At 48.8% G+C, this 22,573-nt stretch overlaps 1 protein-coding gene across 2 annotated transcripts in view; it reads right to left on the reverse strand.

Annotated features, from left to right (window-relative positions):
• HTT (huntingtin) overlaps positions 1–20,440 on the reverse strand; it is a 123,730-nt gene extending 103,290 nt beyond the window's left edge. For both annotated transcript variants that reach the window (XM_027545175.1, XM_027545174.1), the window contains exons 1-2: positions 20,078–20,440; positions 3,694–3,777 (exon numbers count right to left, since the gene is read on the reverse strand). In XM_027545175.1, coding sequence (XP_027400976.1) covers positions 3,694–3,777; positions 20,078–20,286 — 293 coding nt within the window. In that variant the 5' untranslated portion in view covers positions 20,287–20,440. The remainder of the gene's footprint in view (positions 1–3,693; positions 3,778–20,077) is intronic.
• Between the last annotated feature and the right edge of the window lie 2,133 nt (positions 20,441–22,573).

The following is a 22,573-nucleotide window of genomic DNA, read 5'->3' on the forward strand; positions in this document are numbered from 1 at the left end:
ACTCCCGGAGTTCACTCAGACTCACGTCCATCGAGTCAGTGATGCCATCCAGCCATCTCATCCTCTGTCGTCCCCTTCTCCTCCTGCCCCCAATCCCTCCCAGCATCAGAGTCTTTTCCAATGACTCAACTCTTCGCATGAGGTGGCCAAAGTACTGGAGTTTCAGCTTTAGCATCATTCCTTCCAAAGAAATCCCAGGGCTGATCTCCTTCAGAATGGACTGGTTGGATCTCCTTGCAGTCCAAGGGACTCTCAAGAGTCTTCTCCAACACCACAGTTCAAAAGCATCAATTCTTCAGCACTCAGCTTTCTTCACAGTTCAACTCTCACATCCATACATGACCAGTGGAAAAACCATAGCCTTGACTAGATGAACCTTTGTAGGCAAAGTAATGTCTCTGCTTTTCAATATGCTATCTAGGTTGGTCATAACTTTTCTTCCAAGGAGTAAATGTCTTTTAATTTCATGGCTGCAGTCACCATCTGCAGTGATTCTGGAGCCCCCAAAAATAAAGTCTGACACTGTTTCCACTGTTGCCCCATCTATTTCCCATGAAGTGATGGGACCAGATGCCATGATATTCGTTTTCTGAATGTTGAGCTTTAAGCCAACTTTTTCACTCTCCTCTTTCACCTTCATCAAGAGGCTTTTTAGTTCCTCTTCACTTTCTGCCATAAGGGTGGTGTCATCTGCATATCTGAGGTTATTGATATATCCCTTGGCAGTCTTGATTCCAGCTTGTGTTTCTTCCAGCCCAGCGTTTCTCATGATGTACTCTGCATAGAAGTTAAATAAGCAGGGTGACAATATACAGCCTTGATGTACTCCTTTTCCTATTTGGAACCAGTCTGTTGTTCAGTGTCCAGTTCTAACTGTTGCTTCCTGACCTGCATACAAATTTCTCAAGAGGCAGGTCAGGTGGTCTGGTATTCCCATCTCTCAGAATTTTCCACAGTTTATTGTGATCCACACAGTCAAAGGCTTTGGCATAGTCAATAAAGCAGAAATAGATGTTTTTCTGGAACTCTCTTGCTTTTCCCATGATCCAGCAGATGTTGGCAATTTGGTCTCTGGTTCCTCTGCCTTTTCTAAAACTAGCTTGAATATCTGGAAGTTCACAGTTCACGTATTGCTGAAGCCTGGCTTGGAGAATTTTGAGCATTACTTTACTAGCGTGTGAGATGAGTGCATTTGTGCGGTAGTTTGAGCATTCTTTGGCATTGCCTTTCTTTGGGATTGGAATGAAAACTGACCTTTTCCAGTCCTGTGGCCACTGCTGAGTTTTCCAAATTTGCTGGCATATCTAATGCAGCACTTTCACAGCATCATCTTTCAGGATCTGAAATAGCTCAACTGGAATTCTATCACCTCCACTAGCTTTGTTCGTAGTGATGCTTTCTAAGGCCCACTTGACTTCACATTCCAGGATATCTGGCTCTAGGTGAGTGATCACACCATCGTGATTATCTGGGTCGTGAAGATCTTTTTTGTACAGTTCTTCTGTGTATTCTTGCCACCTCTTCTTAATATCTTCTGCTTCTGTTAGGTCCAAACCATTTCTGTCCTTTATTGAGCCCATCTTTGCATGAAATGTTCCCTTGGTATCTCTAATTTTCTTGAAGAGATCTCTAGTCTTTCCCATTCTGTTGTTTTCCTCTATTTCTTTGCATTGATTGCTGAGGAAGGCTTTCTTATCTCTTTTTGCTATTCTTTGGAACTCTGCATTCAGATGCTTATATCTTTCCTTTTCTCCTTTGCTTTTCACTTCTCTTCTTTTCACAGCTATTTGTAAGCCCTCCCCAGACAGCCATTTTGCTTTTTTGCATTTCTTTCCCATGGGAATGGTCTTGATCCCTGTCTCCTGTACAATGTCACGAACCTCATTCCATAGTTCATCAGGCACTCTATCTATCAGATCTAGGCCCTTAAATCTATTTCTCACTTCCACTGTATAATCATAAGGGATTTGATTTAGGTCATACCTGAATGGTCTAGTGGTTTTCCCTACTTTCTTCAATTTCAGTCTGAATTTGGTAATAAGGAGTTCATGATCTGAGCCACAGTCAGCTCCTGGTCTTGTTTTTGTTGACTGTATAGAGCTTCTCCATCTTTGGCTGCAAAGAATATAATCAATCTGATTTCAGTGTTGACCATCTGGTGATGTCCATGTGTAGAGTCTTCTCTTGTGTTGTTGGAAGAGGGTGTTTGCTATGACCAGTGCATTTTCTTGGCAAAACTCTATTAGTCTTTGCCCTGCTTCATTCCGTATTCCAAGGCCAAATTTGCCTGTTACTCCAGGTGTTTCTTGACTTCCTACTTTTGCATTCCAGTCCCCTATAATGAAAAGGACATCTTTTTTGGGTGTTAGTTCTAAAAGGTCTTGTAGGTCTTCATAGAACCATTCAACTTCAGCTTCTTCAGCGTTACTGGTTGGGCACAGACTTGGATTACTGTGATATTGAATGGTTTGCCTTGGAAACGAACAGAGATCATTGTGTCGTTTTTGAGACTGCATCCAAGTACTGCATTTCGAACTTTTTTGTTGACCATGATGGCTACTCCATTTCTTCTGAGGGATTCCTGCCTGCAGTAGTAGATATAATGGTCATCTAAGTTAAATTCACCCATTCCAGTCCATTTTAGTTTGCTGATTTGTAGAATGTCAACGTTCACTCTTGCCATCTCTTGTTTGACCACTTCCAATTTGCCTTGATTCATGGACTTGACATTCCAGGCTCCTATGCAATATTGCTCTACAATAGCATACTAACTCAGAATTTTTGTATTTTTATTTTCAGCACATATTGTCACTTCGTTTCTTCCCACAATATTTCTACAAATTAGATAAAAACAGTAATCGTACACTGTCTTTCATTGAGTTCAACTAAAATGAAATACTCTACATGAAATCACTTCGAAAGTATAAAATACAAGTGGCAAGGTGCCACTAACAATAAATGAATCACCAAATTTCTGTCAGTACAAAAACCAAGGTAATTATTCTTAGAGGTTTTTCTAAGAGATTACAAAGAGCCCTTCCCAACAGGAGAATAACATGAATGATTTACTCCCAGAGAAGTATTTCACATGTCCCATCTGAGTAATGGAGTTCAGAAGCCATAAGCACATCTGTGCCCTACTCACTCATTCAAAGACAGGCTTAAAATATCTACCACCCACAGACACGAGGAACAGTACTCAGAAAAAAAGACAGACAATCAAAAGCAAGGAGAATAAGGAGAATCAGCAAATAAGCTATACAAGAAGGTGCTGCCTGCTCACCCCAGAGGAACGACCGAGCCAGGGAGGTGGGCCTCCGGTCAAGGCTCATGACCCCACCGTCCCAAAGCTGTGATGAGCAGGGAGCACCCCTACAGGGCGGACAGGGCAGAGCGCCGAAGAAAAACCACCAGGAGACCCTGGTAATCGGGCAGGCTCCTGTTCCTACCACCGTTACTAAGAAAAATACAAACATGCTGTTCGGTTATCCTAATGGTTACAACAACATGGTGTACGACTACAAGAAGTATTACTCAGCACAGTGTCTGGAAATCCTCTGCATCCACGGCCAGAAGGGGGAGGGGTCCCGTAAAGGTTTCCAAACAACTGGGGCAACGGAGAACCTTCTAGCCCGTTCAGAATGAAAACACGGAAGTGTTCTATTTTCGCTAGCAAGTTGGAAGTGCAGTTACCTGAGAGACTGAGCAACTATGTTCTCACAGATGGTCAGACAGTGGTGCACACGGTCTTTCTTGGTGGCTGAGAGCTCCTTCTTTCTAAAAGAGGGAAAAAAAGAGCAAAGGCAGTTAGTGTTGTCCACTCCATCAGTTTCTACGTGGCATTCACCATTCATTCATTCAACACAGCTTCCTGACTCCAAGGAGTAAACCCAGGCACCCCGAGCTGGGGCAAGGTGCCCTGAGGTCAGAGAGGTGGGGGTGGGCCGATCCCTGGGTCCCCTATAGGACCGGGCTCCACAGAAGAGCCAGGGGCGCCACTAACACGCCTGCCTTCTCCGCTGTAGCAGAAGAAGCTGCAGGGCCAACAGGGCTCGCCCAGGATCGCGCGGACAGAGGGAGCCCATGCCTCCTCTACGCAGCAGCCCCGTGCAAAACCACACGGCCTCACACGATTAAGTATCAGAGAATGCATTAACACAATGGCTAATTGCTCCTATGACCCCAGATGGCTACAAACAAGTACCCTGCCCAGAGCCTTTCTCAAAAGCCACCTAGTAAGATTTTTCAGCCCAAAGTTTAAAAAGGAGACGAACAGACTGGTCAAGAAAATGAGATAAAAGATGTCTGCTTCTCACCCAAACCTGTGACTTCAGCGGTCTCTGAGGTATGCACCAGAGAAATACAAAAGACAGGGATGATCCAGAGAGGAAGCGGAAAATAAATCAGGCTTGATGACCACATCCAAAAAAGGATCTGAGTGTCTGACAGCTACCAGGACATGGTACTAACTGGAGACACTGAGACCAGAAGACTAGTATGTTTTTGAGGGAATTCAACAAAGAGCCAAAGAAATTAAAATACTAACTGACCAACACCTCCGTTTAATCCCTAATGCAACCTCAGGCTCCGAAAAAGAACACATGAAGGAACAGACTCTTCCAACTGTGCAAACCAAGAAAGACACATCCTCACGAGGCACTTCAGACGTGGCCAGGGAAGAGCATGAACAAGGAGAGTCTCCAAAGCGAAAAGTCAGGGTCCAGGAGAAGGAAAGACAGGCCCGGATAAGAGGCCAAGTCCGTGGCGTGCGGAGAGGGGCTCCCACGACCCAGCCAGTAAGTCTCTGACCACGTGGACAGGTGACCACGTCCCCCACCGGTTTCCTTCCTAAAAGAGACTCGCTGATGAGCTGTGTTGTGGGCCGCTCTTCACCCACCAAAACCTCGTGCTTCCCTTCTCAGACACAAGCTTCCTGCTGAGGAGTCCCCCGGACCGGCTTCCCCGCAGCAGGCAGAGACAAGTGACTGTTCTCGCCGACAAAATGGGAACCGAGCAGCGGCTGGAGCTTCCGCCCTGGCTTGCCTAGGGCACCACCCCTCCTTTTAGCTCCCCACCTGGAACAGACACTTCTAACACCCGGCTCTTGAACATACAGACAAAGACAACAAGCAGGCTGCAGGGTGGCAGGATGGAGGGAGCCCGGCTCCCAAGTGACCGCAGGAGGCAGAGACCCCCACGCCCGCCCTCTGGAGTCACGCACTTCAACAGTGCGGGGACAGAGACAAGCCAGATGTCCCAGTGGGCAAAGAGCGCAGCGGAGCGATGGAACACTGCCTGGTGGCGAAGAAGCAAACGCTGACACGCACAAGGATGAAGCTCAACGCACCCGCTTCAAGGCACAGAGGGACGATTCAACTTATGCCGCACGATCTTTGCCTTTAAGGGAAAGTAAACTGATCTGAAATTTACCAGGGCCTGGCAGGGGAGGAGAGCACACTAAAAAAGGTGCTGATGAGTGAACTGAGTCCAAAATCGGGAAAGGAGCACGTCAAGACTGTATACTGTCACCCTGCTTATTTAGCTCCTATGCAGAGTACACCATGTGAAATACCAGGCTGGATGAAGCACAAACTGGAATCAAGATTGCTAGGAAAAATATAAATAACCTCAGATATGCAGATGACACCAACCTAATGGCAGAAAGTGAAGAGGAACTAAAGAGCCTTGTGATGAAGGTGAAAGGAGAGAGTGAAAAGCTGGTTTGAAACTCAACATTCAGAAAACTAAGATCATGGCATCCAGTCCCATCACTTCATGGCAAATAGATGGGGAGAAGATGGAAACAGTGACAGACTTTATTTTCTTGGGCTCCAAAATCACTGTAGACAGTGACTGCAGCCACGAAATTAAAAGATGCTTGGTCCTTGGAAGAAAAGCTATAACCAACCTAGACAGCATATTAACAAGCAGAGACATTCCTTTACCAACAAAGGTCCATCTAGTCAAGGCTATGGTTTTTCCAGCGGGCAGGTATGGATGTGAAAGCTGGACCATAAAGAAGGATGAGCACCGAAGAACTGATGCTTTTTAACTGTGGTGTTGGAGAAGACTCTTGAGAGTCCCTTGGACTGCAAGGGGATCAAACCAGTCCATCCTAAAGGAGATCAACTCTGAATATTCATCGGAAGGACTGATGCTGAAGCTGCCTTTTCATACTGTCCATGGGGTTCTCAAGGCAGGAATGCTGAAGTGGTTTTCCATTCCCTTCTCCAGTGGATCACATTTGTCAGAACTCTCCACCGTGACCTGTCCATCTCGGGTGGCCCCACACGGCATGGCTCACAGTTTCACTGAGTTAGACAAGGCTGTGGGTCATGTGATCAGACTGGTTAGTTTTCTGTGATTGTGGTTTTCATTCTGTCTGCCCTTTGATGGAAGCTTCCTGATGGGAGAGACTCAGGAAAGATTGGGAAAGACTGGGGGCAGGAGGAGAAGGGGAAGGCAGAGGATGAAATGTTTGGATGGCATCAATGACTCGATGGACATGGGTTTGAGCAAACAAACTCTGGGAGATCGGGAAGGGCAGGGAAGCCTGGGGTGCTGCAGTCCATGGGGTTGCAATGAGTCAGACATGACTGAGGGAGTGAACAACAGCAACTATATGTGTGTGTGTGTTTGTGTGTGTGTGTGCGCGCGCGCCCGCGCGTATGTATATATTATACCTCAATTTGAAAAAGAAAGTACTATGAGAGCTTAAATGCTCTCTTCTTTGAGCCACCACATTAAAGTCTCGACTACGGCAGCTCGCCTAGTTGAAGACCTTAAGTCATCAACAAACTTAAAGAACACTGACCTCTCCCAATACGTTAGGAGGCAAACTAACTCTCTTCTCCATGGCTCCTTTCCAAAGTGAAAATCCGCCAAAAGCCTTGAATGGGCCGCATCCACACCCTGGTCTCCCAGCTCCACAGGCAGCGGCCCCTCTGTGGGCAGCCTCTCACCCTGGGCTCTGAAACAGCTCCTGGGGGACAGCAGCCAGAAACAGCTGACAAACGCTGAACTGAGCGCACCTCGCTGCTTATGGCTGTCACGGCAGAAAAGTGATCCACACAAACTCAAGTTTAAAAGAACTGTGTCTCTCTCCTCATACGTGGACTGGGCCACAAGAATACAGGTAACAAAAAATAACACAGCTTTCTGAACCCACTGCCTGATTTCCTTAAGACCCATGTGTTAAAACTGGAGCAAAATTTATGAAACGAGAGAAAAACCGAAGACCGAGTACTAACCTCACCCACCAAAATAAAAGTTCATTCCTGCGTTGTCTGCTTCCATCTAGCTCCTCCTCTGAGCTCCCTGTGGGGATAGAGATAAAGAAGTGTGTGTGTGTGTGTGTGTGTGTGTGTGTGTGTGTGTGTGTGTCTTGTCCGACTCTTTGCAACCCCATGGACTGTAGCCGCCAAGTTCCTTTGTCCATGGGGTTTTCCAGACAAGAATACTGGAGCAGACAGCCGTTCCATCTCCAGGGGATCTTCCTGACCCGGGGATCAAACCTGCATCTCCCTCTCTTGCATTACAGGTGGATTCTTTATTGCTGAGCCATTGCGAAAGCCTCCCCTATTCCCTCACAGCTCCTGCCCCAGCCCCTGTCATGAGCCGGCACCTGGATCACTCTCTTTGGAAGTAACCGTTCCCACGATTACCTCTCCAGGGATGACAGACTCCCTGAGAGCAAGGGCCACATCGTGACTCTCACAGGCACTCAGCACCTACACTGGAGAGGAGTTTCACAGACAACAAAGGAGTGGACGACCCCATGGACTCAGTCCACAAGATTCTCCAGGCCAGAACACTGGAGTGGGCAGCTGTTCCCTTCTCCAGGGGATCTTCCCAACCCAGGGATCGAACCCAGGTCTCCCGCACTGCAGGCAGATTCTTTACCAGCTCGGCCACAGGGAAGCCCAAAGAGTAGGTTAAATGCACAGTAAAACTGACTCAAAAGTCTTGAGTCGGTCTTACAAACAGGACTCGGAAGATAACTGATAATTACGTTAAACTGGAGTTCCAAAACCAAGAGGTGGGAAGAGAAGTAGAAACAGCAAAGCTTAAAAAAAGACCACGAGGAGCAGTCCCACAGGACCGAGCTCGAGCAGCTTGTGGAGTCTGAGCTGCAGCCCACAGGTGTGACCAAGACGTCAGTGACCGCCCGCCTGTGACCCTAACTGTCACAACTTTCCTGCCAGAAAGAGTGAGTACACGTCCCATCACGGTCAGCTACGAAGAAAGCACACGTTTCAGATCTCTTCGAACTCATCCAAAATCACTTCCCAGCAATCCACACAGATTTGAGGGGGAAAACATTTGCTCTGATTGAATTCTAGTCTTTTCTGCACTCAACAGGTAGTTCTAAAATAATAAAATCCTTCAGGTAGATAGATGGACGGTCTTCAGTGGTTACTGATCTTATATTAAAATTCAAACAATAATTACTAGGTGGTGCTAGTGGTAAAGAATCCGCCTATTAACGCAGGAGAAGCAAGAGGTGTGGTCTGATCCCTGGGGAGAGAAGATCCCCTGGAGGAGGAAATGACAACCACTCCAGTATTTTCGCCTAGATAACTCCATGGACAGAGGAGCCTGGGGGGCTACAGTCCGTGGGGTCACGAAGAGTCGGACACAACTGAGCGCGCACGGACGCACCTATCTTGGGTGAGGAGCATAAAAACAAACCATCTGATTGCTACATAAAGAATTATCCAACAAAATTGCCTTTTATCACACTGAAGAATACCCACATTTTAAAGTGGATATTTTAAAGTCTGAAGACCAGACTTCATCCTCAGACACCCCAACATAGAGACGTTAGCCAAAAATATCAGAAAACTGAAAAAAAAAAAAAAAAATCCATCCAATACCATACCCTGAAGGATGTCAGGGCAGCAACACAGCTGCAAAAGCAACGAACAATCCCCCATGGTGCAAACACCAGGCGGCCTAACCAGGCCCAGGGCGGCCTGGTCTCAGCCAGCTTTCCCAGGTCAGTACTGGAGCCTGCAGGGAGCTCTGGCCCCTGGAAATACCTCCCTGGTGCCTGCCTGAAACACCTCCTTCCCATCTTATTCTGTCCAATAAACAACTTGGCGGTTTAAGAAAACTACAACGATTTCATTCCCCCATGAGATTTAATTAGATTCAACTGTTGAACTGACATGTCAAACTGACTGCTTCTACGGAAGGTGTAAGTATGGAAATCAAAGCAATTGAAATGGAACTGCCCTGATCTCGGCAGGAACTGGATGAACAAGGTGAGAACTGGAAAAACAGGGTAAGAACTGTCCTGACTTTTCAATCATTTTTTTATCAACTCCACCTTCAAAATCAAAACAAACCACTGTCATCCCCTCTAACTTGGTAATGATGCAACCTGTACATAAACACCATCTGCAAGGTGGTGGGTGTCGTTCAGTCACTAAGTTACATCTGACTCTTTACGACCCCATGGACTGCAGCATGCCAGACTTCTCTGTCTTTTATGATCTGGAGTTTGCTCAAACTCATGTCCACTGAGTTGGTGATGCCATCCAACCATCTCATCCTCAATCCTTCCCGGCATCAGGATCTTTTCCAGTAAGTCAACTCTTCACATCAGGTGGCCAAACTATTGGAGCTTCAGCTTCAGCATCAGTCCTTCCAATGAATATTCAGGGTTGATTTCCTTTAGGATTGACTGTTTGATCTCCCTGCAGTCCAAGGGACTCTCAAGAGTCTTCTCCAGCACCACAGTTCAAAAGCATCAATTCTTCTGCTCTCAGCCTTCTTTATGGTCCAGCTCTCACATCCACACAACTACTGGAGAAACCATAGCTTTGACTAGACGGACCTTTGTCGGCAAAGTAATGTCTCTGATTTTTGACACACTGTCTAGGTTTTTCATAGCTTTTCTTTCAAGGAGCAAGCATCTTTTAATTTTGTGGCTTCAGTTACCATCTGCAGTGATTTTAGAGCCCAAGAAAATATAGTCTGTCACTGTTTCCATTGTTTCCCCATCTATTTGCCAAGAAGTGATGGGACCAGATGCCATGATCTTAGTTTTCTGAATGTTGAGTTTTAAACCAGCTTTTTCACTCTCCTCTTTTACCCTCATCACAAGACTCTAGTTCCTCTTCGTCTTCTGCCATTAGAGTGTTGCGTGAAAGTCACTCAGTCATGTCTGACTCTTTACGACCCCATGGATTATACAGTCCATGGAATCCTCCAGGCCAGAATACTGAAGTGGGTAGCCTTTCCCTTCTCCAGGGGATCTTCCCAACCCAGGGATGGAACCCAGGTCTCCCGCACTGCAGGCGGATTCTTAACCAGCTGAGCCACCAGGGAAGCCCTTAGGGTGGTATCAATCTGTATATCTGAGACTGCTGGTATTTCTCCCTGCAATCTTGATTCCAGTTTGTGATTCATCCAGCCTGGCATTTCGCATGATGTACTCTGCATACAAGTTAAATAAGCAGAGTGACAATATACAGCCTTGACGTACTCCCTTCCCAATTTTGAACCAGTCCATTGTTCCATGTCCAGTTCTAACTGTTGCTTCTTGACCTGCACACAGGTTTCTCAGAAGGCAGGTCAGGTGGTCTGGTATTCCTATCTCTTTAAGGATTTTCCACAGTTTGTTGTGATCCACACAATCAAAGGCTTTAGTATAGCCAACGAAGCAGATTTTTTTCTTAGAATTCCCTTGCTTTCTCTATGATCCAACAAATGTTGGCAATTTGATCTCTGGTTCCTCTGCCTTTTCTAAATCCACCTTGTACACCTGGAAGTTCTCAGTCTACGTACTGCTGAAGCCCAGCTTGAAGGATTTTGAGCATTACCTTGCTAGCGTGTGAGATGAGTGCAACTGTGCAGTAGGATGAGCATTCTCTGGCATTGCCTTTCTTTGGGACTGGAAAAAAACCTGACCTTTTCCGTCCTGTGGCCACTGCTGAGTTGTCCCAATTTGCTGGCATATTGAGTGCAGCACTTAAACAGCATCATCTTTTAGGATTTCAAATATCTCAGCTGGAATTCCATCAGCTCCACTAGCTGTGTTCGTAGTGATGTGTCCTAACGCCCACTGACTTCACACCCCAGGATGTCTGGCCCGAGGTGAGTGACCACACCATTGTGGTTGTCATCTGTAAGGAGGGACCTATGAAAATCAAGGTCTCCAGATCATAGTAAGTGAAAGTGTTAAGTCACTCAGTCGCATCCGACTCTTTGCGACCCGGTGCACTGTAGCCCGCCAGGCTCCTCTATCCATGGGACTTCTCCAGGCAGCAACATTAGAGTGGGCTCCCATTCCCTTCACCAGGGGATCGTCACGACTCAGGGATCGAACTTGGGTCTCCCACATTACTGGCAGATTCTTTACCATCTGAGCTACCAGGGAAGCCCTAGTACAGCACGGTACAATCAAACGGATTATCTAAGAAATAATTCTGAAAACAGGAATTCAAGCCCTCTCATCCAAATTCACATGTTTAGAATTATGTTATTTTAAGATGAAACGTGGAAAATTTGATTCCAGGTTGAGGGTGTGCAAGAGAAGACCTGGACCACCCCAGGAACTGAAGACAACCACTCACCTCGAACCTTGCTGTTCATGCTCACGGGTCCTTTCACACACACATCCCGAGTCAGGGTCTGCACGCCCCACACAGGACGCAGAACTGAGGCCCAGAGGTGGCCCCGTGGCAGGAGCGCGGCAGTAAGGGGCGGGGCAGCCAGCCAGGTCTGCCGATTCCACATCAGCGGCTCTTTAAGTTTAGCCAAGTACTAGACTAATGTGAGAGTGTTCCTAGCAGATTGGAACTCCTTTGGAGAGATCCTCTTTCCTCAGAGGAGGAACAGAAATGCCTAAGTCACTTTGGAATTATGTTTCAGACATAATTTCAAAATAAAGTACTGGATGAGGGGATTCTCTGGCAGCCCAGTGGTTAGGATTCGGCGTTTTCACAAATGGCAAGGGCCCAGGCTCGGTCCCTAGTTGGGGAGCTAAGATTCCTCAAGTTGTGTGGTGTGGCCAAAAAAAAAGTCCTGTTTGGTTAGGGAAAGCAAGGCCTGATGGTTCCCCACTACACAGTCTATACCTTAGAAAAAAGCTATTAATGCCTTTCTTACTAGTGATTTAACTGAATACTATAGAAGAAAGTGCAGTTCAAAGTCCAATCTGTTACACTAAGTGAATAAAATCTGACACAAAGGCCCGACATGAATGATTCTGTTCATAAAAAACATCCAGAACTGGCAGTGCCCTAGAGACAGAAGCAGATCGGGGGTTGCCAGGGCTGGGGGAGGCAGAGGGGGCGGGGACTGACTGCTGTAGAGACGGCTTTCTTTCTGGGTGACGCAATGTCCCAGAAATGAGACAGGAGCGATGGTTGCAGACCTTATGATCGTACGAAAAACCACTACCCCCCCAGCACTGCCGACCCCCCCAGCGCTGCCGCCTGCCGGGCGCCAGCCATCCCAGCTCGGGCTCTGAGCCCCGTAGCAGCCTCTCAGCTGATCTGATTGCTTCCAACCAGCTTCCATTCCTTCCACAGCCTCTCTCACGCCTACTCCCTTGTCCACCTGGGTGGCCTTTATCGTTAAAGCTTTTAATGAGGTAATTGCAGATTCATGTGCTATCATAAGAAATAAACGAAATTCAGGGTACAGTTCCCCCAGTTTCCCCCAAGGGGAACATTTTCCAAAGCAATCACAGCCAGAACAGTGCTACGGAACAGTGCCACTGACCTTCAGATTTCCGGTTTTACTCGTCTGTGTGAATCTATGTGGCTCTACACAGCTTCTCAGATGTGTACATTTTCGTGTCTCTGCCACCGGTCATGAGAGGGGACACTCCCATCGCCATGGGGATCCCTGAACTGCCCTTCAGAACCACGCCCACTCCCTCGCCCTCTGCCCTCCCCTCCCCCTGGCAACCACTCATCTGTTCTCCACTCCTACAACTGTGTCATTTCAAAGACTTCATAGAAGTAGAACCAGACAGTACATAGGGCTGCCCTGGTGGCTGAGCTGGTGAAGAATCCGCCTGCAATGCGGGAGACCTGGGTTCCATCCCTGGGTTGGGAAGACCCCCTGGAGAAGGGAAAGGCTACCCACTCCAGTATTCTGAGCTGGAGAATCCCACGGACAGTACAGTCCACGGGGTCGCAAAGAGTCGGACACGACTGAGCGACTGACGCTTCCACTTCCCAAACAGTGTGTCACCTTTGGGGAATGGCTGTTTCCACTAGCACAATCTCCTTAAGAGTCACCTTAGCGGCTGCGTGTGTTATCAGGAGCTTGTTCCTTTTCCTACTGCTCAGCAGTCTAACCAATCACCTGTTGAAAGACATCTAACTGGACTCTAGTTTGGAGCTACTATGAGTAAAGCTGCTACAAACACTTGTGTACAGATTCACATAAACATACGTTCCCACTTCTCTGGGATAAACCTCCAGGAGTGCTACAGCCAGATCATGTAGTAATTGAGAGTTCGGTTCTGTAAGAAACTGCCATAAACAGAGCAGCTCTCTCCTTTCGAAGTCCCGCCAGCGATGATGAAGTGACCCAGTTTCTTTCGCACCAGCATCTGGCGTTGGCTGAGCATCACAAATTACATCACTTGTTTGACAACACAAGTGTGCATCTGGGCAGGGGAATATCCAAAGTCCTCAGACTGGGGCACGAGGCCGTCCAGGGCTGCCCCTCACCTCCCCTCCTGGCCTCCTCACGCTCCTCCTTCAGACACCCACGCGGCCCGCTCACTCCCTCCGCTTCAGAGGCGCCTTCTCAGTGGGCCTCACACCCTAAACCATACCCCATAGCACCACCCTCCCGAATTCTGTTTCATTTTTCTCCACAGGATTTATCACCAGCCCTTGTTCACCACTGTAACCCAAGGGCAGAGGGCCCTGGCACACGGCAGGCACCTGGCCGAAAGCAGTTCTTCCGGGTCACCCGTCCAGGCCCCACTTAAGGCCCCGTTCCCAGCAGCCGGGGCTCTTAATGGCACCACAGCTCCTTTGGCAGTGTTACAACCTACTTAGAGCCACACAAGCGCTCCACGGCCTAGGACAGAGAAACAACATCGCCTCAGCCACAGCTGCATCGTGAGCGCCTCAAGTCTTCCCTCCCAAATGCAGACGGCATTGCTACATTCAGTTCAGTTCAGTTGCTCAGTCGTGTCCAACTCTTTGTGACGCCATGAACCGCAGCACTCCAGGCCTCCCTGTCCATCACCAACGCCCAGAGTCCACCCAAACCCATGCCCATTGAGTCGGTGATGCCATCCAACCATCTCATCCTCTGTCATCCCTTTCTCCTCCTGCCTTCAATCTTTCCCAGCATCAGGGTCTTTTCCAATGAGTCAGCTCTTCGCATCAGGTGGCCAAAATATTGGAGTTTCAGCCTCAGCATCAGTCCTTCCAATGAACACCCAGGACTGATCTCCTTTAGGATGGACTGGTTGGATCTCCTCGCAGTCCAAGGGACTCTCAAGAGTTTTCTCCAACACCACAATTCAAAAGCATCAATTCTTCGATGTTCAATTCTTTCTTTATAGTCCAACTCTCACATCCATACACGACCACTGGAAAAACCACAGCCTTGACTAGACAGACTTTGTTGATAAAGTAATGTCTCTGCTTTTCAATATGTTGTCTAGGTTGGTCATAACTTTCCTTCCAAGGAGTAAGTGTCTTTTAATTTCATGGCTGCAATCACCATCTGCAGTGATTTTGGAGCCCAGAAAAATAAAGTCAGCCACTGTTTCCCCATCTATTTCCCATGAAGTGATGGGACCGGACGCCATGATCTTAGTTTTCTGAATGTTGAGCTTTAAGCCAACTTTTTCACTCTCCTCTTTTACTTTCATCAAGAGGCTCTTTAGTTCCTCTTCACTTTCTGCCATAAGGGTGGTGTCATCTGCATATCTGAGGTTATTGATATTTCTCCCGGCAATCTTGATTCCAGCTTGTGCTTCATCCAGCCCAGCATTTCTCATGATGTACTCTGCATATAAGTTAAATAAGCAGGGTGACAATATACAGCCTTGACGTACTCCTTTTCCTATTTGGAACCAGTCTGTTGTTCCATGTCCAGTTCTAACTGTTGCTTCCTGACCTGCATATAGGTTTCTCAAGAGGCAGGTCAGGTGGTCTGGTATGCCCATCTCTTTCAGAATTTTCCATAGTTTATTGTGATTCACACATATTATAACATCAGAAAGATAGGGCCTGATCATCTACAGCAGAGCTTCTCAAGCCTTACGTGCACAAAAACTGCTCACAAACCTTGTTAAAATGCAGACTCGTGACTCTGCAGGTCTAAGGTTGGGCAGAGATCCTGTTCTTCTTATACCCTCCCAAGTGATACCAAATTGCTGGCCCTGAAACCACACGCTGAGCAGCAAGAATCCGTGGCAAGTCTTGTCTGTGGTTTACTGAGTGGCGGGCTCACGTTCAGGGACCAGAGGTAATGGGGTGGGGCCTCTGAATGTGGACGGCTCTGGAAAGACCTCTGCCTTGAAACCTCTGTGAGTCCTCTTTTACAAAGAAATTCCACAGCATTGCATAGCCAGCCAGTAAGAATTATATGTACTGCAACGAAACAACATCTTCAATATATTGCTAAATGAAAAAATATAGTGTGAGCAAAAAAAAAAAAAAAAACGACTTGTACATGCACTAAAACGCCAGAGAAAACAAAAGAAGCTTACTTGTTATTCTTAGAGAATAAGGCTAGGACAGCCAGGGAGGAAGTCTTGCTTGTCATCTTCTGTGCTAGCTGAAGATGCTGTTACAATGTAGGCGTACAATTTTTATAATTTTTTAAGCTAGTTAAGAAAAACCAACTGAAGAAGCAATGCTTCCCCAAAGCGGTCTCAGCATATCTGATCCGGGGTGGGGGGCAAACCAGAGCCTGCCTGTCCTGGACAGTCTAAGAAGTGTTCTTACACTTTTTAATGGTTGACAAAAAAAAAAAAAAAAAAAAACCACATCAAAGAGTAGTCTTCTATGACATGGGAAAGTTACACACAAAATTCAAAGTTCCACGTCATTAACAAACTTTCCCTGGCACAGAGGCGCACTTGCTCTTTTGCCTGCAGCATCAGGCTGCTCTGACCCACAGTGGCAGAGCCGAACGGCAGCTAGAGGTGTGCTCACAAAGCCTGAAACACTGACTGTCTGACCACGTGCACAAAGCGTGGGCCAGTGTTCAGGAACCAGAAGACTTCATGTTGATGAGACGCCGATACTCTCCGAGTTGATCCAGGCAATCCCCATCAGAGAATCCTGGCTGGCTTCCTCACTGAAACGGACAATCTGCTCTTATAGTTTAAATGGAAATGCAAGGGGCCCAGAGTAGCCAAAACTATCTTGAGAAGGAATAAAGTTGAGGACTCACACTTCACTTGAAATTGGGATAAAAATTAACAGAAATCAAGACTGTATGGGGCGGGGGGGGGGACACCTTCCCTGGAGGTCCAGTGGTTAAAAATCTGCCTTGTAACGCAAAGGACACCAGTTCAATCCCTGGCTTGGGAAGATCCCACACACCTTGGAGCAACTAAGCCCATGGACCACAACCACTAAAGCCCGTACACCGCAAGTAAGCATAGGCCCCACTCACTGCAACTGGAGAAAAGCCCGGATGCAGCAACAAAGACCCACCACGGCCAAAAATAAATGAATCTTAAAAATATTTTTTAGAAAAGACTGTCTAGGGGGAACTTCCCTGGCGGTCCAGTGGTTGGACTCCACTCTTTCCACCGTCGTGGGCCTGGGTTCTGTCCCTGGTCAGGGAACTGAGACCCCACAAGCCGTGCAGTGCAGGGAAAAAAAGTGAAGAGACAACCCAAGAGAGGGAGCATAATTTCACAAACTGTGTATCTGATAAGGGTCTAGTACCAAGAATATTATGAAGAACTGTCACAATTCAACAATAAAAAGACAATAATTCAACTTAAAAAATGGGAAAGAATGAGAACAGGGACTTACAAGTACAAAAAACAAAGCTGGGCACCAATCACTGTGGAACTTCCTCACACGGACGTCTTTTTGTCTCATAATAAATTCTGACCTGTTTACGTAACTGCAGAAGAGTTCTCTGCTATTTGCAGTTGCATGGAACCCTGAACGATAACACCAACTATGGCTAGACCATGCTCAGCAGAGAAGAACAAGTCCTGTTGGTTTCACCTCCAAAATTCAGCCACTTCCCAGCTTGCCGCTGCCGACAGAACTCACCATCATCTCGCACCTGATCACGCCACCAACTTCCTAACTGGCTTCCTGCTGCTGCCCAGGCTGTCCGTCAACTCGGCTCTCAGCCAGTATTCATTTTAAAACGGAACTCAAATCCTTCCCACCTCACTTAGAATAAATGTCACTGTCTTTATTCCATCTGGAAGGGATTACTGATCTGGCGAGGCACTCTCTCTCTCGGACCTCAGCTCCCACGAAGTCTCCTCTCCCGAATTCAACAGGCCACACCCACCACCTCGAGAGTCCTCTTCGGGAGTCTAGACCTGCTCCCTGGGCCTGGTCTTTACTCAAAAGCCACCGACTCATTGGCCTTCCCTGGACATCCTATCTGAAAACCGTCACTGCCTCCCTTCCCCGCTTTGCTGCCATTCCTCCTCCACTTGCCGCTAACATGCCGTGTGTTTAACTTAGGCACCCTGTTTACAGTCTGTGCCCCTCACTAAAATGTAAGCTTCATGAGGGCAGAGCTTTATCTGTTCAAGGCCGTAGCACTGCACCTATTTAGGATACTGGCTGGCACTCGTTAGATGTTCAGCAAATAATTAAGTCAGGGAAAATCTAGGAGGGAATATGAAGGAGAGTGAAAAAGTGCCAAAGGCCAATGCCAACTGCCTCATAATTGCAGTGAGGACCCTGCCGAGCTCTGGCACTCCCCTGCACGCCAGCCTTCTAGAGACTGCAGCCAGCACCTCGCAGAACCCTGCATACCATACGCTGAGCCCAGAGCAGGCACGCAGATCCTTAATCGGAGCCCACACTCAGCTGGTGACACTACAGTTCCACAGGCAGCAAGAACCATAAAAACAGAACAGTTACTTTCTCATTGCTTTTGGCCAATCTTATTTTGGGGAAGGGATTTTTCAGCTTAAACATATGAAGAGACATGTTAAGATCCAAATTTGTAAGCAGGGAGTTTGTTACTCAAAATCAATGAATATTTGCTTTCTCAACAGCAAAGTACATAAAAATACATTTATGTATTTTATAACTATAATTAAGCCAAATGCAGTTGATTTCAGAGCATGCTAAGAACCTTTCAAAGTTGCTATTCTGAAGTATTTTTGTTTTTAAAAATTTTAAAGTCTATCCATATATATATACACACACAAGTAATACCAGGTGGGATACACAAGGAAGAAGTGTAACAGTGCTTGCCTCTGGGAACGCAGTTAGGTACTCAGGAGAAAGGAACGGGAGACATGTTAATTACCTGTCTGAGATTTTGGAATTTGTATCATGTTAATGTATTGTTTATGCAAAGATGACAGACTACATTTTAAAAATAAGTCAATCATACATTTCCTTACAATAAAGTAATGAAACATCTACTTTGTCAAGCTGGCTTAAGAAAGAAACCTCTTCACATCCGTATTTTGAAGAAGACACCATATTCAGGTTCTGTCAAAACAGCATAAGAAACAGAACACATGATTTTAGACTGACCGAGTGCTAGAACAGCAGACAGGGATGGCAATAAGACCTTCCTTCCCAACCAGAGCCCTGCCTAGTGCTTCCTGTTTGTACACAAGATCCAAGAGATGCCAAGATGCGTGAACTTCTCTGACTTCTACCTCCACAGAGAAGAACTACACTAAGTCTGGAATGGGTCATGGTTATAAGTTATTTGCTGCAGAGAAAAGTCAAGTTGTTAGATTTTCTTTTTTCTCAAAGTATCCAAACAGGTTTTTCACCTTTTAGCAGAAAAAGCGCTTTACTGTTACATTTTAACAGATAAGCCAAAATGACTCTCCAAATACTCATTTCCTGATTAAACCTCGAGACACAGCAAGGAATTATGTCAGAAACAAAGATGAAAACATGACTAAAAATGAATCCACCTTAACATTAAGGTGAACTTCTTCAAGGGGCTGCTTCCCGAAAACTGCCCTCATTAAATGCCCTCTTGTACAAATCCAGATGAGAAATAAAATGCCCGCACATGAAAGAAAGACCTGAAGGGCACACCCTGACCTCTGCGGAAGACCCAAGACTTCAGGGGAAAGCACTCGGGCTCTGTAAGAAGGTGACATCAAATGGCCTCTCTTCTTCTGTTTCGAAAATTTCCCTAGCACAAGCACCGAACAGTACCAGGATGTCTGCGACAGGAGACTGTCCGGAGACACCCATCCAGGTTCTGGCCAGCGAGACTGCGATGCACGTGAGACGCACATCACTCGCCCCGGCGATTAACCTCTCCCTTAGCAAGCCGCGATTTATTTCCAATTGCAAACAATAAACTTCAATCCACTCTTCCCAGTATTGAAGTCCGTGTTACTGTTTCTCGTACGTTAATATCAACCATCTAGGCTAAGTTCACACTTACGGGGCGACCACCGCTCATTTAAGGGGCCTGCAGACCGACTAGAACTGAGACAAGCCGGTCTCTTCCCGACACTTCATTCTTCTGCTGCGACCCCCTAACTAAACGAAAAGCCCTGAGGCTGCGAGAAGACGGGCCCGACTGACTCCCAGGCTGTTTAAAGGGGGCCCCGCCAGAGACTCCCCATTGGACCGCGCGCGCTCCCCCGCCCTCCAGTCCGACGTCCCCAGGCATGAGGTCACCACTGTCCCCGCATCACTCTGGCTCCAAATTCCCGGCTCCTCGCGGAGCGCCCAGACGCACCCCTGCTCCCCTCAGAGCAGGAGGAGGGGGGGCGGTTGGACGCGGCCTCGGCGCGGCCGAGTCCTGCTCACAACGCAACCCCGGTTCCTCCCCAAAGTGGGCAGCCGGGCGGGCAGAGGGCCGGGGCCGCCTCCGTGCCTCAGCGGGAGGCTGGCGAAGGCCGGGGAGGGCTGGGGCCGAGCTGCGGCGGGTCAGCACTCACGGTCGGTGCAGCGGCTCCTCGGCCGCGGCAGGGCCAAGCGGCGGCGGCGGCGGGGGCGGCTGAGGCGGCGGCTGCGCCTGCGGCGGCGGCTGAGGGGGCTGAGGCGGCTGAGGCGGCGGCGGAGGCTGCTGCTGCTGCTGCTGCTGCTGCTGCTGCTGGAAGGATTTGAGGGACTCGAAGGCCTTCATCAGCTTTTCCAGGGTCGCCATGGCGGCCTGCCGCCCCGCGGGGACAGCGCCCGGAGCCCTCGGGCTGGCTCGCGGCTCCGCTCAGCAGCGCGGCAATGAATGAGGCTCGAGGCCGAGGGCAGGAACGGAACCCAGGCGCTCGGCCATCTTGGGTCTGTCCCGGCAGCCCCCTCGGCCTTACGCCCCGCGACGCTCCGCCGTCGGGCGGGGCGGGGCCAAGCCGACGGGATTGACAGCCGAAGGGGGAAGCCTCCACCAATGGCCAGACGTGGCGCCCGCGCGGCTCTCCGCGCCCGCCGTCTCGCCTCCTGGAGCCGCCGAGGCCACGAACGTCGGTGCGCTCCTCCCAGGAGAGAACGAGGGGCGCGGCCCGGAGGGGGCGGGGCGCGGCGTGGAGGAGCGGGGCGACAGGGCGGGGCGCGGCGGGGCGCGGCGGTTGTGAGCCTCCGCCTCGCTGACGAAGAACCCGCTGGGAGAGCAGCCCCCGGATGACGCTCGCGGGTGGCAGAGCAGGCCGGCCACGAGCTCGGAGCCGGAGACCCTGCGAGGGAGCCTGCCCACTCAGCGTCCCGGGCGGAGGGAGAGCTCACGGGACAGCCCTGCAGAGGAGGGAGGGGGGAGAGATGCGCCCCGGCGGAGCCAGGGCACTCTCAGGTGGAGCCCAGGTGTGGTCCCCGGAGGAGAGCACATCCCTGGAGGGTCACTGCGCAGCCCGAGGAAGAACCAAGGGGCCTGGGGCTGGCACGGCTGGTCAGAACCTGCCTGGTCTGCGCCTGCTGCCCCGAGAGTCCGTGGCTGGTATAGCGAGAAGCAGCTTTGGCCCCAGAGGTCCCCCACCGGCAGGACCGCCAGACCCAGGAGGAGGGTGTCCCGCTCCTCGGCCGAGGCCGGCTGCGTGGGCCGGCCCGGGGCTCCAGAGCCTCACCACCTGGAGGGGGGCCCTGAGCAAGCAGAGGAGTGGCACGTGGGTGACCCCCAGGAGAAGTCCCCTGTTCTGGGCCACAAGCCACATCTCCACCTGATTTCAGAGCCTGTTTTCCCAAAGCAGCCAGGTGAGTGGAAACCCAGCACTGCCACAGGAAACCTTGTCCCCAGGGGAACGGGAACGGCCCCCTTCAGGGCAAGGACCTCAGAGAAACATGCCGCCAGCCTTGGGGTCCCGGTCCCCTGATGGTATGTATATAATAACAGCCCTTGTCCACAGGACCGGCACAGTGGCTGGGCTCCAGGCGGTCAGATACTGTGGTTGGCAGCACCCTGAGTGTGGGCTGTCACTGGTGGCTTGCTTCTGATTAAAGTTTACGTATTAAGGTCCGACAAAAAAAGCTAAACACAAAGTTCTCTGTGCTGTCTGCCTTACCCATTAACCAGACCTCCTCAAAGACAGGAGAGCCGCCTGGCCTGCAGAGATCAACCTTGCTTCCTTCTGACCTAGCAGTGCAATTTCTTACAAGATTAGCATTCTTTCCCAGCTCTGTAGGGGGTCGTAATGACTTACTGCTCAGTTTGTAGTTTTCCTGTATCCTTAGTGAACTTTGATGCATGATCCTTTGTCTCAAAACTGTATAGGATTGTGCCTTGGGCTTTTAACAGGCTCTGTCAAAGCTTCTGAGAGTTTGTCTCCTGAGTTATAATCTTCACTTTATTTTTTTTCAAGTTAAAAAAAAATGTTAATTGAAGGATTATTGCTTTACAGAATTGTGTTGTTTTCTGTCAGACCTCAACATGAATTAGCCATAGGTATACATATATCCCCTAGCTTGAATAAAATTCTTTTTAAACTTAATTGAATTTTCACTGACACCTCTAACAGTGTGATGGGCAAAGGTGGTGCCCCTGGATTTACCTTACAGAGGACTGAGCCTTCCCTCCAGCTGGTGGTCCATACCCTCAGCTTGCACATGTTCTTGAAGCCTGCTGCCATGGTGGAAGGCCCAGGTGGCCAGCAGCCCAGACAGGACTAAATCCTGCCAGCATCACAGGAGCTTAGAGGCAGATCCCTGCCCCGTCCAGCTCTCAGGTGAGGCAGATGGTACTCGAAGGCAGGCTTTCAGACCAGGGAGTGAAGGACCTCGTTAAGCTGTGCCCAGAGTCCTGACCACGACAACTATGACATCCTACGTGGTTGAGCCACCATGTAACTGGCAACAGACAAGTGTATTCGTTTGCTGGGGCTGCTATAACAAAGCCCCACAGACTGGGAGGCTCCAACAGCAGGAATTTACCTTCTCACTGTCCTGGAGGAGGCTGAACTCCAAGGTGTGAGCAGGCTAGCTCCTTCAAGGCCTCTCTCCTTGCTGTGTAGATG

This window comes from Bos indicus x Bos taurus, chromosome 6 (assembly GCF_003369695.1).
Source record: "Bos indicus x Bos taurus breed Angus x Brahman F1 hybrid chromosome 6, Bos_hybrid_MaternalHap_v2.0, whole genome shotgun sequence".
Classification (NCBI taxonomy): domain Eukaryota; kingdom Metazoa; phylum Chordata; class Mammalia; order Artiodactyla; family Bovidae; genus Bos; species Bos indicus x Bos taurus.